The following is an 18,128-nucleotide window of genomic DNA, read 5'->3' on the forward strand; positions in this document are numbered from 1 at the left end:
AGATAGGTGTATATGCTTTTGCTTATCAAGTGAGGAAGATATAGTTAGTTATTATTTCCTTTTTTGCCGTGACTATAAGGAAGCTAGAGATAAATTTTATGATAAATTAATCATATCAGATCATAGGCTGATGGACAATTATCTTTATCTCTAAATAGTTTCTGAACTTACAAAAATCTTTAACTATTAAGTCTTATATGTCTTATTTCCTGCAAGCTGACTAAGGAAATAGACAGGGACAGAGTATGGCGAAGGGACTAAGCTACAGGTCATAAACAGAAATAATCACGTCTTTTGGAAGTTTTATTTGAAATCCAGAATTGTTCTATATATCCATTGTTGTATAAAATAGTATAAAATTATTTTAGAAGCTTCAGCTTGGAGTTGTCTCTAAAACCTGCGATGCTACAAAAAAAATAGGGCTATTAATTGCCTTTAGCTCCACTGCAGAAACAAGGGACTGATTAAAATTTCATGGAAGTACCGTAGAACATTTTATGCTAAAAAACCAGAATTTCATAATCTTTTGAAACTCTGCAGTACTTTAATGGTACTTCTAATAGTGCCTAACACTTGGAAGGATTCCACAGTTTGGCTCCTATAAAGTGGTTTTTGACAGCAAATGTGCAGGAACCAGAATCTATACTGAAACTTGAATCTGAGCCACTTAGACATCATGATGTTGCCCAAATGTGAAGTGGTTTCCATTGGCAATACCATAATATCTTCTCACTGAAGCAAGAAACTGAGTTTGGGGGATATTTAGCTACCAAAAGAAGCAGACATTATCTAAGTCTTGATCAGAGAGAAAAAAAATTTGAAAAAGACTTTCTGGCGTTCATTCAGTGGAAAATGAAGACACGAAGAAGCCAAATAAAGTTAACAGCTCTAAAGAGAGGCTAGAAACTGTGGTGCTCTAGAGTCTTCATCATCACTGCCATGCTCACTGATGCCAATAAACACTTATTGATCTCTCACTGTGTGCAAAGTGCAATGACAGGGACTTTAGTTATAATGATCTTGAAGGTCATGGACTTTATATTATGCCTCCTTATAACTCCTTGTGCTTGGTATGGGGTGTCTGAAGATAGCAGATATTCGGTAAATATGTATGAATTTTATGAATGAGACTGCAAGGGGCTTACGGTCTAACAGGGAGATAGAATAGAGGTGACTTCCTTGCTAGCAGAGGTTTTTGCCTCAACCCCTTTATACTGTTCCTATCTAGCACAGTGTGTAGCACATAACGGGTATCCGAAAATAGCCAATTAATCAATAATGTGCAAATATTTTTATAGAAAACATTGAGCACTCATTATGCTTTAGACGCATTACTACACTGAATTCTCACAACATGGAGGCACTGTTACTGTCCCCATCTTAGAGATGACACAGCTAAAGTTTATAGGGGTCAAGTAACTTGCTTAGTTACTCAGAGAGTAACCTGTAGAGGCAGGATTTGAACCTACAGCCCGTCTGCAGTTCACGCTCTTCACTATCCTACTGCACAAACAAGAAAGAGAAACAATATTATAAGGTAGCATATGTTACAGGTCAGCTGAATGGCAGAGATAATAAGCCCTCTAACTTTAGAATAAGAAGTGATTACTGAGGACTGGGCAGGAGGGACAGCTTCAGGAAGAAAGTGGAATTTGAAGTGGGATTTGAAAGAAGAATAGGAATAGTTAAGTATTGAGGAAGCAAGAAGATAAGAGAACAAAAGAATGGATAGAAATGCTAATAATGTTTTCAGAGATCAGAGTTAGACTTGTTTGGATAGAATGAAAGAGTTCATGTAGGATGGTAGTAGAAAACCTAATTGGAGATTTAGCAGGAACAAGAGAGTGAAGAACGGAAGAGTCTGGATTTCATTCTTTATGCTGAAGGGGAGCCAACAAAGTTTTTTTTCATAGAGAAAGAGGTGCGAAAAGCTGCTTTTTAGGAAGCTGTGCGGGATAGAATTAAGGGCGAGATTTTAGGAGCCACGTGACCAGTCAGGTGGAGGTGAAGAAGACCTGGACTAAAGTGGCAGAGGTAGGAATGAAGAAGAAATTACAGATAAAAGAGAAGGAACCAACAAGCATGACTGCCTTGATGATGGAGAAAGGGATGAGTCAGTATCTATGTGACAGATACTGATAATGTCACTGTCAGAATTGGGGACATTTAGGAAGGACAATTGGTATTTGGAAGATTACTAAACTTATAATTTGAAACACTTGATTCCTATAGGTTTAAGGCACTTATTAATCAAATAACAAACATTTGGATGCTGTTATAAGCCAGGAACTGGGCAGGTACAAGTGACAGAACAGTGAGCAAGAAAGATATAGTCCCTGTTTTCACAGACCTTAGAGTTTAGGAGAGAGGAGAGGCATTAAATAAGTAATTACAATACAACGAGTTTTATTATGATGATTAAATATAGAGTATTAGGGGAACATACACTAGGAGCATATATACCGTCTAGTCTGGGACTTCCTTGAGGAAGCAACATTTAAGCAATAGGTCATGTGAACAGTCTGGTGCCCCGTCTCAGGGACAGTGATTTGTTTAAGACAGGTTATATACCAAAGGTGCCAATCATAACACCTGCTCACCAGCCCCCACTTTTAGTGAAATTACATTACTTATAGGCCTGTTTCAAGGGACAGCAGTAGAGGCCATCTTTTGTACCACAGGATCCTGCACCTCCAGTCCATAGTTGATTGAGCCAGGGACGGACACTGATCTAAGTGCAGCCAATTCACAGGACCCTCATCTATGGTCTGAAGCAAAGAGTTGAGAAAAAAATAATTTTCTTAAGAATCTGAATGGAAGAAACCAAGAGACTGGTGGAAGATTGTAGCTGAAGTGAGAACTGGAGAGACCTAAAGACCATGCATTTGCCAAAGTTCTGAGTGGGCAGGAAGAGCAAATAAGAGGAAGAAGTTGGTCACTATATAGTGAAAAGATAAATTACAGAGAGAAACAGAGACTCCTCTAGGAAAATGTCTCATGAGAGACAACTGGCCAAGAGCAGCTGTTTCACACAGCAATGTTAATTAATGACTTTCCAGTCACAAGGTGACGAGTACCCTCACGATCACCCATACTCGATTCATTTCACATTAGAGCAACATTATAAAGTCTAAATGGCTCAAATTAAAATGTCAGTATAGAGTTCAGTTCATATATATCTCCTGTAAAAATCTTTAGGAGACAAACTATAAATTCAATCCAAGTTAGCTGAGTGGGTCTCTATTGCTCGTAGACAAAAGGGCTTAATTAAAATACATTATCCCCTCATGGATAAACTAAAAAGGAGATACTATATTGAGTTCAGCTATGAGGGTAAATAAATTATTATATATAAAAACAAATCTGTTTGCTACCTTTAAATGTATTTAATTGTCATAATTATAGCACGCCTTTCTCAACACAGATGCATATGATATATTCCTAGGAAAACTGCCACAACTGTTGATACTTATACTCAAGTGTTATATTTGTATGCTGTATACCATACACATATACATGAAATATATTTATACATACCTAACTAATGTCCTTAGTAGACATCAATTATACAAATGTGCAAACAAAATTATGTAACTTCCTCATAATTCTGCATGCATCGCAGGAAAACTGAGAGGATGATCTCCAATATAATCATTGTCTCTTCCCCCACAGCCTCCTGAGTGCATCGCTGGGTAGATAGATGGGATTAAGCAAGTCTGCTCTTGATAACTGCATCTTTTGAGTTTCACCCCACACTCTCTTCTTATTGTGTCAGCCAGTCTCTGTTTTCCTCAACTGTGCTTTCTCCAGTCCCTCTCCTGGTTGAAACCAAACTATGAGCAACATTAGTCAACCAAATGATAAAACAATTAGGTTATCTGGACCAAACAGTTTACACAGGCTAAAAACATGAACTTTATAGGGCTTCCCTGGTGGCGCAGTGGTTGAGAGTCCGCCTGCCGATGCAGGGGACACGGGTTCGTGCCCCGGTCCGGGAAGATCCCACATGCCGCGGAGCGGCTGGGCCCGTGAGCCATGGCTGCTGAGCCTGCGCGTCCGGAGCCTGTGCCCAGCAATGGGAGAGGCCACAACAGTGAAAGGCCCGTGTACCTCAAAAAAAGAACATGAACTTTATAGAAAAAAAACTTACTATTTGGGGCTAAGGGTAAGGAAACTGAGCTAGTGTTTCCCTTCCCCTGAAAGGAGAGCTAGAAGTTTCCTCTTGTTTTTCCTTTTTTCAATTGGGCTAAAGTTAGTGAATTACTTCAACCTCGGAGGAGATGAGAAAGAAACCTAGGAGGAAATGAGTAAAGAAGTGACTTTAACTGGTCAGGAGAAGAAAGAAGTAGGTTGAATACACACACCAATCTCTCTCTTGTTCTGTGCAAAGAAGGCTGTGGGATCGACTGTGCAGGGAAAAACTTGACCAAGGGCATTTGTGACAACAGAGTGGGACTGTCCTCTTTCCAGTCACAGCTGGGCTTCAGTGGTGGGAAGTGAAGCAGGGAGGGAAAGTTCAGGCTTTGGTGACAATGAACTAAAGGTAATTTACATGTGCTTACCTGTAAGCACAGTCAAAATAAATAGTGGGTTGTTTTCCCACTGGAATATCAAAAGTTGCAATGAAAAATAATACCTTTTTGTCCAAGTGAAAGAAATTTGTTTCCAGACATAATTTCTTCAACCACGAAGAAAAAGTTTTGAAAGAAATGAAGATTTTATAATATTAACTGCATTATTTAAAACTCATTTAATTTTACTATAATAAGAGGAAAGCCTACCAAAGGGGTCATGAAACAACAGTGTTCTGATAAACATCAGTTCAGTAAGGTAGGTGTTATAGAATATATTCTCTTGGTTTCTAACATATTTTAAAAAATAACATGGATCATAATGTGAAAATATATGCACATAATATGAATTATACAAATAAATAAAAGTTGCAGAAATAGATATGCCAGGTGTACCCTTATGACACAGATTATAAAACCTTTACAGTAAAAGTAGACTGAAGGCATTATATCATTTTGGGATTTATTAATGCATTCCTTAGTGGAAGGTATATATATACAGAGATTTACCTTACAAAATCAGATTTAGCTATACACCTAAAGAGTTGATGTAATCTACTGAAAAAAAAAAAGCTAAACCTGTTTACCTCTTTTAGTAGTGTGGATAATAATGAGTGGATGCTAAGTAATTTTACTTTAAAGAAAACCAACTGAGTCACAGATAACAGACTTTGTAGTTTATATAACTATCTGATTTCTGCATAGTACCTCGAAGCTGCTATACATACCCCAAACAGCATTTTACATCTACTTTGATTAATAGGATATGTTACTAACATATTATCTATGGTTCACAACAAACTTGGACAACTACCAAGTTTGAAAAAAAGAAAACACTAGTAGAAGAAAGACAGTCCCACTCTGTTATACTGGAGTTGAAACACTGATGGTAGAAACATAAAGATACCAGTTCTAACTTCCAGAAAACACAAACTATTTTTTAGTATTTAAGATGTGAGCTTATAGAACAAAACAGGGACAGGTAGATGGTGTCCTATTACTATAGAAACATATCCTGTGTCAGAGTTTATTTTACACAGAAAACTCCAAATAAATAATGATAAGAGATCACAGCATGTCTGATAATCTGTGACAACAATTCTAACGTCATTGTAGCCACCGGAGAAACCTGCACGTCCTGAGCCCTGACCCACAGAGTCTTTATCTGTGTGTGTACTCTCCACAGGCCAAGCATATAAAGGCCAAATGATAATTTACACATGAATCAACTTTCTTTGCAGCATGGGCACCAGAGACATTTCTTTTCTCTGTCACTGAGAGAAAGGCAGCCAGGTCTAAGCTTGTCTCACTTGAAATCATACAAGAGAAACAGTGATTTGCAGGAAAATGGCAGATCAGCAAAGGGAAGCTGTTCTGAAGGCATGATAAAAACGGCAGCCACAAAGGACTAGATGAATATTTAGTTTGAAAACAGCCCTGACAGTAACCATGAGTCTTTATCCTATTCAAAACAGGTAGCGTCATACAAACTGAAACAGAGATACAATCCTGATAGAAGATTACACAAGATACCTGGGTGGGTATCTTTAAAGACTTCAATCTTCATTTGAATAAATGTAAGACTCATGGATCCTTTGCATCCAGATCTTATTCAGAGTACACAGTCATTTCACATGAATGACATATGGAGGGCATATTGCCCACTTTGATAATTAAAAATAAATCAGTCGAGATGATTTAAAAAAAGCTTTCTCATGAAAAACTGGATACACATTTTATATCATGAAACTTGTAAAGGAAAAAACATGTATACAGTGTATTTTTCTTCAACCCAGACCCACTGTTGCTTAGGTCAACTTTTAGAAATTCATTAAACTATCACAATATTGCTATAGCCTTTCTTTTTTAAAATTAATTAATTAATGAATTTTTTTGGTTGTGTTGGGTCTTTGTTGATGCTCACGGGCTTTCTCTAGTTGCGGCGAACGGGGGCTACTCTTCGTTGTGGTGCGTGGGCTTCTTATTGTTGTGGCTTCTCTAGTTGTGGAGCACGGGCTCTAGGCGCGTGGGCTTCAGTAGTTGTGGCACGTGGGCTCAGTAGTTGTGGCTCGCGGGCTCTAGACCACAGGCTCAGTTATGGCGCACGGGCTTAGTTGCTCCGCAGCATGTGGGATCTTCCTGGACCAGGGATCGAACCCATGTCCCGTGCATTGACAGGTGGATTCTAAACCACTGTGCCACCAGGGAAGCCCCATGCTATAGCCTTTCTTATAGGAACATATAATGAATACTTGCTCTGGCTCATTTAATAGAGGAATGCAGATTTATTATTAAATTTGAGTTAATAGGCCATTCCGAAGAAGATTATGTAATCTTCTAACAAATGACAGGTAGTAACTAAATCAATACAATTTTTTATTCCCTTATTACCACTTCTACACTTTTGTGTTTGCCATATTCCGTATGCCTCCTGGAATGCTTACCTTCCTACTCAACAACGCATATCCCTGATTTTCTTCAAATTTGGTTCAAAGCTCACTGTTTAGGGAGCTTTACCTTAAAGCTCAAGTCATGGTGTGGTGCTTAGATACAGGAGACCATCAGTAAATGCTGCTAACTATGTACATGGACTGTCAACACACAATGATAGGCCAAAATCTTAAAAATAAACTTTATTCATGAGTTGTAAATATAAGAACTGTGGTATAATTTGTGGTTCATAAAAGGAAATTTTGAATTTTTATTCCTTTAGAGTCCAGAAATGGATCTGCAAACTTCATACCACAATCCATGCTCTGAGACAATGCCCAAAATAATGAGTTATGGGATTAAGTCATATCAGTTCCTGGTGATGAGCTGTATCTATAAAACTGGCAGTGAACAGGTTTTTGATATTATTTGTTTCTCTCTACCTTTTATGGTAGTTAGTTTTTTTTAACCCTTTCAATCACTTCCCTTTCCTCTTTTCTCCTTCTTCTGTATTCCTCCTTTAGGTTCAAACTCTATTTTACCCTATCTCTCTTCTCAGTAACCTATTCATTTCCCCACCTTCTGGCTGTTTAGTAGTTTTCAAAGTCAACCTTAGAATTTTCCTTAAACTGAAAGCTTCCAATGGGTAAGAAATATACATACCATTTCTACATATCTAGAACCTCTTATAGTGCCTGAGATAGTGTTAGCTATTCAGAATATTCTTGAGAACTCTCAACAAACTGTGTATAGAGGGAATGTAGTCCAACATAATAAAGACCACATATGACAAGCCCACAGCTAACATCATACTCAATGGTGAAATGCTGAAGCCTTTTCCTCTAAGATCAGGAATAAGACAAGGATTTTGATTCTCGCCACTTTTAGTCAGCAGAGTACTAGAAGTCCTAGCCAGAGTTATTAGGCAAGGAAAAGAAAGAAAAGACGTCCAAACTAGAAAGGAAGAAGTAAAACTGTCCCTATTTTCAGATGACACGATATTATATATAGAAAAACCTAAAGACTCCACCAAAAAACTGTTAGAACTGGACTTCCCTGGTGGCACAGTGGTTAAGAGTCTGCCTGCCAATGCAGGGGACATGGGTTCAATCCCTGGTCCAGGAAGATCCCACATGCTGTGGAGCAGCTAAGCCTGTGTGCCACAACTACTGAGCCTGTGCTCTAGAGCCCGCGAGCCACAACTACTGAGCCCATGTGCCACGACTACTGAAGCCTGCGTGCCTAGAGCCCGTGTTCCACAACAAGAGAAGCCACCGCAATGAGAAGCCTGCACACCACAACGAAGAGTAGCCTCCGCTCTCTGCAACTAGAGAAAGCCCACACGCAGCAACAAAGACCCAATGCAGCCAAAAATAAATAAATTTATTAAAAAAAACTGTTAGAACTAAATCAATGAATTCAGCAAAGTTGCAAGATACAAAATCAATATACAAAAATCAGTTGCAATTTTATACGCTAACAGTAAACTATCAGAAAAAGAAATTAAGAAAATGATCTCATTTACAATAGCATCAAATAGAATAAAATACTTAGGAATAAATTTAACCAGGGAGGTGAAATATCTATGCACTAAAAACTATGAGATACTCTGTGAGTTTGTGTGTGTGATGTTTGTTAAACAATAAAACTGTAAAAGTGTTTTTTAAAAAAAAAATGCTCATGTTCAAACTGATTGAATCTTAATATCTTAGAGTAAAGCAGAATAATAAAGGAGGTCATATTGGCTGAAAAAAAAACCTATGAGATACTGATGAAAAAAATAAAAATATTATGTTGAGTTAATGTTATTTTATTTGTAGGGCATAAAGGACTATAATCTGCAAAAGTAGAGCAGGTACCTGCCCCCATATATAAGGATAACAAAAGAATTGGAATAGGATGTTGGTTGACAGAGCTTTCAAAAAGCAACATGGGGAGGAGAAAATCAGGAGCTTTCCAAAATACTATCAACAGCTAGACAGAAGACAATGTAAATTTGAATCCATTTAATTCAATGCATTTAAGATGCTATTTAAAAGGGTTCTTTTTTTTGAGCTTTAGGAACAGGGCACCTGAGTATATAAACCTGGTGATATTCCCCGGCTTCATTTCACTCTGCATTTTGTTCTCCTCCATCATTACATTTGCTAAGATCACCTTCTTAGCAAAGTCTTCTCTCTTATTCTTATCATCCATTGTGTTCCCCCCTAATTGATCATCAGGCCATGAATGAGACAATGGATAGCTTTAATATAGTGGATAGTGTCAATATATAATGCAGACATCGCATCTACTCAATCTACCAGGTCTGTCGATCTGCCATGGGGGAAACTGGGTCGGCCTATAATTTGATGTTCAAAAAAGCAAGCTGATAATTACATAGAAATTTGTGTAATGTTTGAATAATGATTTTGGATAATACTGGTATTCTCTAAAGTAGCTAAATTAAGTTGATGGGATCATAACTTTATTTTATTTTTACAAAACCACACTTTTATTTATGTACTTTTCAATAAGTTTAAATCCTTGTCTATTTCTGTTTTGTATATGCTTATTTGTACCATTTTTTTAGATTCCACATATAAGCAGTATCATATGATACTTATCTTTCTCTAACTTACTTCACTCAGTATGACAATCTCTAGGTCCATCCATGTTGCTGCAAATGGCAATCATAACTTTAAGAGTCACCCCAATTTGTATCTTTGAAGTAAAATACCAAATCTGTCCCTTCTCAATTCTGGTTTTCCTTATTACTGCTGTATTCCCCACCACATAAAAAATAAAAATAAAAATGCAAACTAGTCTGCCAAAGCAGATAACCTTGCTCCTTAGATTTGTGAATGCATGAACAATATACCAAGCACACAAATAAGTTTCCTTTCTAAAAGGTGATAACACTCAACAGTCGAAGGGTATGGTTTTCAGACATTTGTACCATAACACCAAAATGGTAAAACTGTTGTTACAGAAATGGGAAGAACTAGGTAGCATCTGGGAACATGTTTTCTAGAGGCTCCTTTTTTCCAAGTTTGAATAGGGCTGACTGGGTTACGATTTTTGCAAAGGGTTACTTAGCCCCTGGAAAAAATGTATAAAACCGAATTCCTAAATTTGTAAGGTAACATTAAGCTGTGGATTCTTAATAAAATGTTATTAAAATTCTTTAATAAAGAAATCAAGGGAAAGAGAACTTGCTTTTATTTTTATTTATTTACTTTTAAATTTATTTATTTCTTTGTGGCTGCGTTGGGTCTTCGTTGCTGCGCATGGACTTTCTCTAGTTGCGGTGAGCGGGGGCTACTCTTTGTTGCGGTGCACGGACTTCTCGTTGCGGTGACTTCTCTAGTTGTGGAGCATCGGCTCTAGGCGTGCAGGCTTCAGTAGTTGTGGCACACGGGCTCAGTAGCTGTGCCTCGCAGGCTCTAGACTGCACACTCAATAGCTGTGGCACACGGCCTTAGTTGCTCCACGGCTTATGGGATCTTCTCAGACCAGGGCTCGAACCCATGTCCCCTGCATTGGCAGGCGGATTCTTAACCACTGAGCCACTAGGGAAGCCCAGAACTTGCTTTTAAAGTTACATGCTTATTGTTATGTTGGGGCTATTGAAAAACTCTCTCCATCACAGTGGCAAACAGTTGATCTGTACAATCTGAATGAAATCTGCACTGGTCAGAAGTGGCTAAAGTTGAGGATGCGTACAGCCCATGTTAGTCAATAGTGAGTTTTAAACACTTGTCATACACTGTTAGATGCTCACATTCTCGCTGAATAACTTCTAGTTCACTTCTAGTTAGAAGTCTCATGGGCTGGTGAAAGAAAAATTTTAATGTCATGCATTTGCTATTTTTCTTTCTCGCCTTGCAACCTATCTCTGATCTCCAGACTATTTTCTTAAACAAATGTTTAAAGATAAAAAAGAGAGCACGGTTAAATGTCAAAATTTTACTTGGAATTATCATTCCCAAACCTATTCCTCTCCCAGACTTCCTCATCTCAGTAAAGGACATCATCCAGATGTTCAAGCCGAAAGTCTAGGAATCACCCTTCATCCCCTCACTTCCCACATCTAAATGATTAAGACATGTTGGACACTTCTTCCTATCTTCACTGCTGCCATCATTCAAGCCACCATTATCTCCTGCCTAGGCTACTGCATTAGCTTCCTAAGTGGTCAGCTGCTTATATCCTTGCTCCCCGACCAGTTCATTTTCTCTCTATAATCAGATAACCATCATTCTCCACCTCAAGAACCTCTAGTGGCATGCCACTGTACTTAGAGCAAAACAGAAATGTGGACTCTGGGTTTACAAGTCCCTGGCCCTTGCCTTTATCCTCTCCTCGCTTTACACATTTCAGCGGCACTAGCCTTCTTTCTGTTTGTTTCCTTGGTCTGTGTCGAGTAAATCTGTGGATCTTCAAGGCTGAAGTAAATTCAGTAACCTTTTCTGAGGGTAAAGGAAATATACTTAGCATGATTCAAGACCTGTTAGTTCCACTCAGAAATGCCCTCATTGTCATGAAAAAACCAGCAGATTATTTAAATTCCTACAAAATAAATATTCATATAGGAACAATTTAAAGACAATTTCATTATTTATTTGTTGTATTTAGTTATGAATAATGAATAATGGTAGATTATAAGCATAATACGTCGTGTACATTTCTAACTATGTAAAAATTATAACTTTAAAAAGGGACAGACTTTCTCAAGAATTATAGTCAGTCTCCTATTTATATATAAAAATGCAATGGTGATCGACTACTTTACAACGCTGGAAAGATCCACACTACTTTCATTCGCAATTGTACTATTTAAAATAATTGTACTAAATATTTTTCTTACTGGGGGTTTTGTAAAAGTGCTTTACAAGAGGAAAGAGATTTTCTTTTGGGTCCTCACAGGAGCATCCGGAATGCCACTGTTTCAGGACTTTCATTGTGATGTGCAAAATGCTGACACTGATTATACACTTGAAAATGATGAACTGTTTTCCTCATTAGTATGGGAAGCATTATAAGCCCTTAAAATAAGATATTTTGCATTGATTTTATCCGCCAGGACATTGGTAATTTCAAACCCTCCAGAATCTTGAAGAAGCCAAATTAGTCTGAGAAAATGAATATAGACTGTCATTATTACTGTTATATCAATTGTTACTGGGTAATAATTGTCAATAACAATTTTACTATTAGCTTTTTAATCAACTAAAAAGTGTGGAATACAAAGACTCATAATAGAGAACCAAAAAGCCCAGCATTAAAGTTTTGCAATGTGAAGTAAGAATAAAGATAAAAATCCAAATGTAAAAAAGTAATTTTGGATGATAAAGTGAACTAAAGTAGAATTTCAGTGTTACTTGAGAATTTGTTCTAAATGGCAAATAATAAGAGCTGAGGACTCATCTCCTTAAAAACCTTTATGTATTTAAAACCATACCCAACATTTGATTACTAAAAAGTAGGAATTACAGCTCTAATCAGAAAATACCATCTGACTTTATATGTTATTAAAAAATAAAGTAGGGCTTCCCTGGTGGCGCAGTGGTTGAGAGTCCGCCTGCCGATGCAGGGGACACGGGTTCGTGCCCCGGTCCGGCAAGACCGCACATGCCGCGGAGCGGCGGGGCCCGTGAGCCATGGCCGCTGAGCCTGCGTGTCCGGAGCCTGTGCTCGGCGGCGGGAGAGGCCACAGCAGTGAGAGGCCCGCGTACCGCAAAAATAAATAAATAAATAAATAAAAATAAATAAAGCAAAATTTGGTTTATAGAAGAAAATTTTGGATCTGTAGTAGCTGATTCTTTCCAGAATTTTCCAGTAATTTTTCAAACAAGCTCTTACACTGAATAAGAGACTCAAAGCTCAGGAAAAATACCACTTTCACGTACTGACATTTTGTTTTTAGACTGACTGGCTAGTAGCTAAAATAAATGATCATTTAAACTTTAAATGGGAAGAAAGGAAAGAATTAGCTTAGAAAAGGCTCAAGGTAGAAGGCAGTGTGAAGAAAGGCAGAACTGCTATTGATGTACTAATGCATATTTATTTCAATGGAAAGAACTGGTAAGTATGTAGGCATAGTACTAAACACTGACTAAGGAGACAGTAACTTTGAGAAGGAGCTGAGTGAGTCTTGCTGACAATCAGTTTATTTTACCATTCCGTTGTACGTTGGGTCTAAGTTGTGTTGAGAATTATCTCCAAATCTTAAGGAAGTATTTTATTACATCACTATCAATTATTGGTTCTAAATTACAAACATACTTACATGTGAAAAACAAAACAGTTCCAAATCTCTTTATGGATCTGGTTTGGGCATGACAATGTTGAATATTTTTAAAATAATGGAACTAAGAACAATATGAACTAAACGGTTAACCACATTTGCACAGTAGTTTTGGAAAAAGGTGTGACAAAAATGTGGTATGCATCACTGATATTCTAGTGCATATAAAGTATTTCTTAATAAGGAAAAGAAGAAAAAACAAGGATGATGGGTAAGGAATACTTAAAACAATAATAAATACAAAATTTAGTCCAGAACTAAACTGTGCTTAAATGTGAAGAAAAGAGAATTTAAAAATCTCTGTATTTACATGTAAACTATGGTTTGCAAGTATGAGGTTGGGCATTAGCTACTATTAATCTTTATTTTTTAAATTTTTAAACATCTTTATTGGAGTATAATTGCTTTACAATAGTGTGTTAGTTTCTGCTGTATAACAAAGTGAATCAGCAATACGTATACATACATCCCCATATCTCCTCCCTCTTGCATCTCCCTCCCACCCTCCCTATCCCACCCCTCTAGGTGGTCACAAAGCACAGACCTGATCTCCGTGTGCTATGCGGCTGCTTCCCACTAGTTAGCTATCTATTTTACATTTGGTAGTATATATAAGTCCACGCCACTCTCTCACTTCATCCCAGCTTACCCTTCCCCCTCCCTGCGTCCTCAAGTCCATTCTCTACATCTGAGTCTTTATTCCTGTCCTGCCCCTAGTTTCTTCAGAACCACTTTTTTTTTTAGATTCCATATATATGTGTTAGCATATTTCTTTTTTCTCTTTCTGACTTAGTTCACTCTGTATGACAGTCTCTAGGTCCATCCACCTCACTACAAATAACTCAATTTCGTTTCTTTTTATGGCTAATATTCCATTGTATATATGTGCCACATCTTCTTTATCCATTCACCTGTCGATGGACACTCCAGCATTAATTGTTTGTAGATTTTTTGATGATGGCCATTCTGACTGGTGTGAGGTGATACCTCATTGTAGTTTTGATTTGCATTTCTCTGATGATTAGTGATGTTGAGCATACTTTCATAATCTTTTAATAATTTAGAAAACCATAGAAAATCACAATCTGATTTGCCTTTTTTAATCACACTACCAGAAACTTAATGTTTGACTATGGACGTTATCTCAGTCTCCTTCATTTCTACTTGGTCTATTTGCCATTTTAGCCACTGCAGAAACCAAACCAAACCAAAATTCATTTTATTCAGTAATACAAATACACATGAAACATCATTGTTTCTAGATACTGAAATGTAACATTTTTCTAGTATCACTTGGTAAAGGCAAGGTTTTCAAAAATAAAATTGTATCTTTCATTTTCTACTAGTTCCATTAAGTTTTTCTACTTTATAATCTGGATTTTATACACAGCCAGTAGAACCTACATTTCAAGCGTGAGGAAATTTTAAATAAAATAAAGTGGAATGTTTTCAAGCAGCACTGCTCTCTGACACTGATGGTTTTGTTTTGGGATACAGAATATAAAACCATTTCCTCAAGATATTTTGTGTTCAACATAAAATATTTAAAACGTCTCATTTCCAAGAGATCTGGTGGGAGTTCATGACAGATGTGTTATTTCTTCCTTTTTTTTAAAACAGCATTATTTTGTCTAATTAGCAGTGATGAGTTACCCATGGCAGTATGAAGTTATTGAAAGAAAAGTAGACCACTTCTTTAGAGAAAAGAACAAACTGGGATAAGATGGAAGAAAGGCACTTATTTATTTATTTTTTGCAAGGTATTCCATAGAAAATGCCCACAAACGGCCCACAGAGAGTTCATTTATTTATGCATCACCATATGATCAGTCCGATTGCCTTTAGTCTCAAACAGAGAAAGCCTTGGTACAAAGCAAAGCATTCTCCAGGTGTTACTTTACGTTTGTCATTATTTCCTATTTATAGACTCTGTCTAGTAAAAGAAGACAAATTACTCTAAATGGGGGTAAATGTGATTAAATGAGTCCTCTGAAGATAAGAGGGTACATGGACAAGGGTCATTAACACAAGTGACCTCTCTTTGCCCAGACCATATTTTTATTTTGTGGATTTGAAAAAAAAGAACAAAAAACTACAAAGCAATAAGAATTTCTACTACATGTATGCAAAGAGAAATAATCTCTTTTATCCTAATAAGCATTTTCATGCTTTTGCAGTATTTTAATAACACACTGCTAGTGCCCAAATACTCTCAGAATACACTAGAACAATATTGGAGAAATTATTCATCCCAAGGAGACTAATTGGAAACATTGAAGAAACATAGTTATAATCAGACTAGATACAAGGCCCAGAATGTAAATTAGTGGATACCAAGATCATCTCAATCAAATGAAAAGTTTAAATTTGTAAAGTTTCAATTAAAACATCTATACTCTTTCTTTCACCTGATTGTAGCCCCATATGGCAAGGTCAGCCCTTTCAGTGAACAAACAGCTCAGTCGCCTCCAGTGTAGCTGTTATCTTCCTCAACAAGGGGAGACATGTGGCACAGCCTAAAGCTGGGGCATGAACCCTGGCTAAGCTTAAGACATTTATCTGACAGCATCAGCTGACACTCCACAAACACATTTGCTCTCCATGACCTCAGAGCATTCGTGATTAATCAAAAATGTATCTTGGATCTTGAGAACAAGCTACAACCAGGCACACACAAAAAAGAATATGCTCTAGATCTTGCTTATCGACTCAAGAGGTATACTGAATTTAGAAATAGCAAATAGAATAAAATGATCAATATGCTCTCACTTGTCCATGGAAGAGCAAACTTTATCCCTCAAGCAAAAGACATTGATCATGTAAATGTTTCAGAACTGCTTTCAAACTAAAGAATGCAAAATGTACATGGCTTACTGGGGGTGGGGAAGGAGGCCTACCAAAGAGGAGCTTTTGCTTTAACTTTAGAAAAAAATCTACAGCTTAGGGACATAAAGTGTATATTTGTAGTGTGTTATACTTTTAAAAACCTGTGTTCCACTTAAAACCTTTTTTGGTAACATGTTGCCAAATGTTCTTAATAAAACATAAAAGAGACTTTAAAACTTAATGTAGGAACATTATTTGTGCAGGGAAAACTTCCTACCCCAATTTCAATGAGACACAGTTATAACATATCCTCTACACACTGTTTACAATTTATAATTTATAATTTACGTCTCTTGGTTCAAACTCACTATTTTCTGCAGTCATCTGCTAAGTAATAAGATTAGCATGTGAATATTGTAATATTCTGCTTCCCAACACAGTATAATTTAGTATATTTTAATTTTCTTTTGTACTTTTCACTTTCTAATAACAATACTGAACTCTAATTAAAGCAATGGGAAACAGAAGTCATATGCCCCACCCTTGATAATATGAAAATGATTATTATTAGAAAAATATCTACAATTGAAATTATTAAGTCCCCTTCTTGCCTAGTTACCCACTGGTTAGGTTACAGTTGTTCATGAGCCTACAGCAGATCGTTCCACTAAAGAAAAACTACTTGTCCTGGTCCCTGTTGGCATGGCAAACAAGCTTTCATAGCATGTGCTCACTCTATAAAATGGTGGTACTAATTAGAAGAGATAAACTCATGCTGAGACATGATATGAATAGGCTTTATGTATCTACTAAGCTCACAGCAGTACTAGATTTATACCGTTGTTGCTTTAAACTAACACTAAACAGAAAATTCAAATTCTAATTCTGTATGATAAGAAAGCAAAAGTGATTGAGTTGAAGAAACAGAACCTCAGCCCCTCATTTTTGGTTTCACTTCTAAAATGTTTCCTGTGCACTTAGAGGTTGCCCAGCACTTCTCTCCCATATGTTTACCTAACTTAAATTCTTCAAACATGTACTGCAAGTACCAGATAGCACAGCTGTATGTTTTGACATCCATGGTGAAAATGAGCAGAAAATCTAACTGTTCCATATCAAGAAGTATTTTTACTAGTGCTAATGTGCCTTAAATACCTTGTTCCACAGATGAGTGGCCTGGCACCTGCTGCATGAGAAATAGCCAATTACTGTTCAGTGTCTCTAATTTTCTGATTCAATTAGCATGCTTCAGAGCTTTCCAGTTTAATTGCAAACTACTTCACAGTTAGCTCTCTGATTAATCATTGCCCATCTGCAAGCCATCGGAAAACTTAGTGGAACAAATTTGTGTACTTTGGAATGCTGGGAGCTTAGCAAATCAAACTTGTTTTGGTATATAAAGCTTTAATTTTGTTTGCCCTTTTCAGCTGCACTTGTAAGAAGCTCTGTACTGATTAAACAGGAAGTCCGGACAATAATATGCTACATTATGCATATAATTACTGTAAATACAACCGAGATTGTAGAAACATCATTTAAGGTTAGGCACTAACATGAATGAAGAAGGAGGTCAAGAAAACACATTTGGAATCAATTTCTTTCCATTATGACCAAATGTAAGTACCAAGGGAAAAAAAAAAACTGTGTGACACACAGTGATGTCATTACAGCACCTGTTCCCCCGAAGGCATTTTAAATTCTGGCTTTTCATGTATTCATAAAATCTTTCTTGTTATTTAATTAGTAGAGTACTAAGTTTTATAAGCTTTGTTTACAAAACATATATTAGGGATTTTAAAGCAAACTGGCACCACATTGTTTATGCTTCATTTTCCCAGCTTTCTTGCTGGTCCACTGAATGTATGAATGATAATGTCAGAAAACAAAACTGTTTTAATCAAAGTTTGGCTGGAGTTTAGATTATATCTTAACCCATAATCACGATTTCTTCATTTCTGAACAATGAAACATGAATTGCATATTTTGCTCACTCCTATGAACAAACATCAACC

At 36.9% G+C, this 18,128-nt stretch overlaps 1 protein-coding gene across 10 annotated transcripts in view; it reads right to left on the reverse strand.

Moving 5' to 3' along the window:
• The window catches only part of ARB2A (ARB2 cotranscriptional regulator A), a 447,123-nt gene that overhangs the window by 55,882 nt on the left and 373,113 nt on the right, over window positions 1-18,128 (reverse strand). For 3 of the 10 annotated variants that reach the window (XM_055086675.1, XM_028493078.2, XM_028493069.2), the window contains one exon: window positions 10,844-11,452. The exons of 4 other annotated variants lie outside the window; for them this stretch is intronic. In XM_055086675.1, coding sequence (XP_054942650.1) covers window positions 11,211-11,452 — 242 coding nt within the window. In that variant the 3' untranslated portion in view covers window positions 10,844-11,210. Of the gene's footprint in view, window positions 1-10,246; window positions 10,814-10,843; window positions 11,453-18,128 lie in introns of those variants that run through there. 3 more of the 10 variants (XM_055086677.1, XM_028493070.2, XM_055086671.1) reach the window with 3 other exon arrangements.

This window comes from Physeter macrocephalus, chromosome 8 (assembly GCF_002837175.3).
Source record: "Physeter macrocephalus isolate SW-GA chromosome 8, ASM283717v5, whole genome shotgun sequence".
In the NCBI taxonomy this organism is placed as follows: Eukaryota; Metazoa; Chordata; class Mammalia; order Artiodactyla; family Physeteridae; genus Physeter; species Physeter macrocephalus.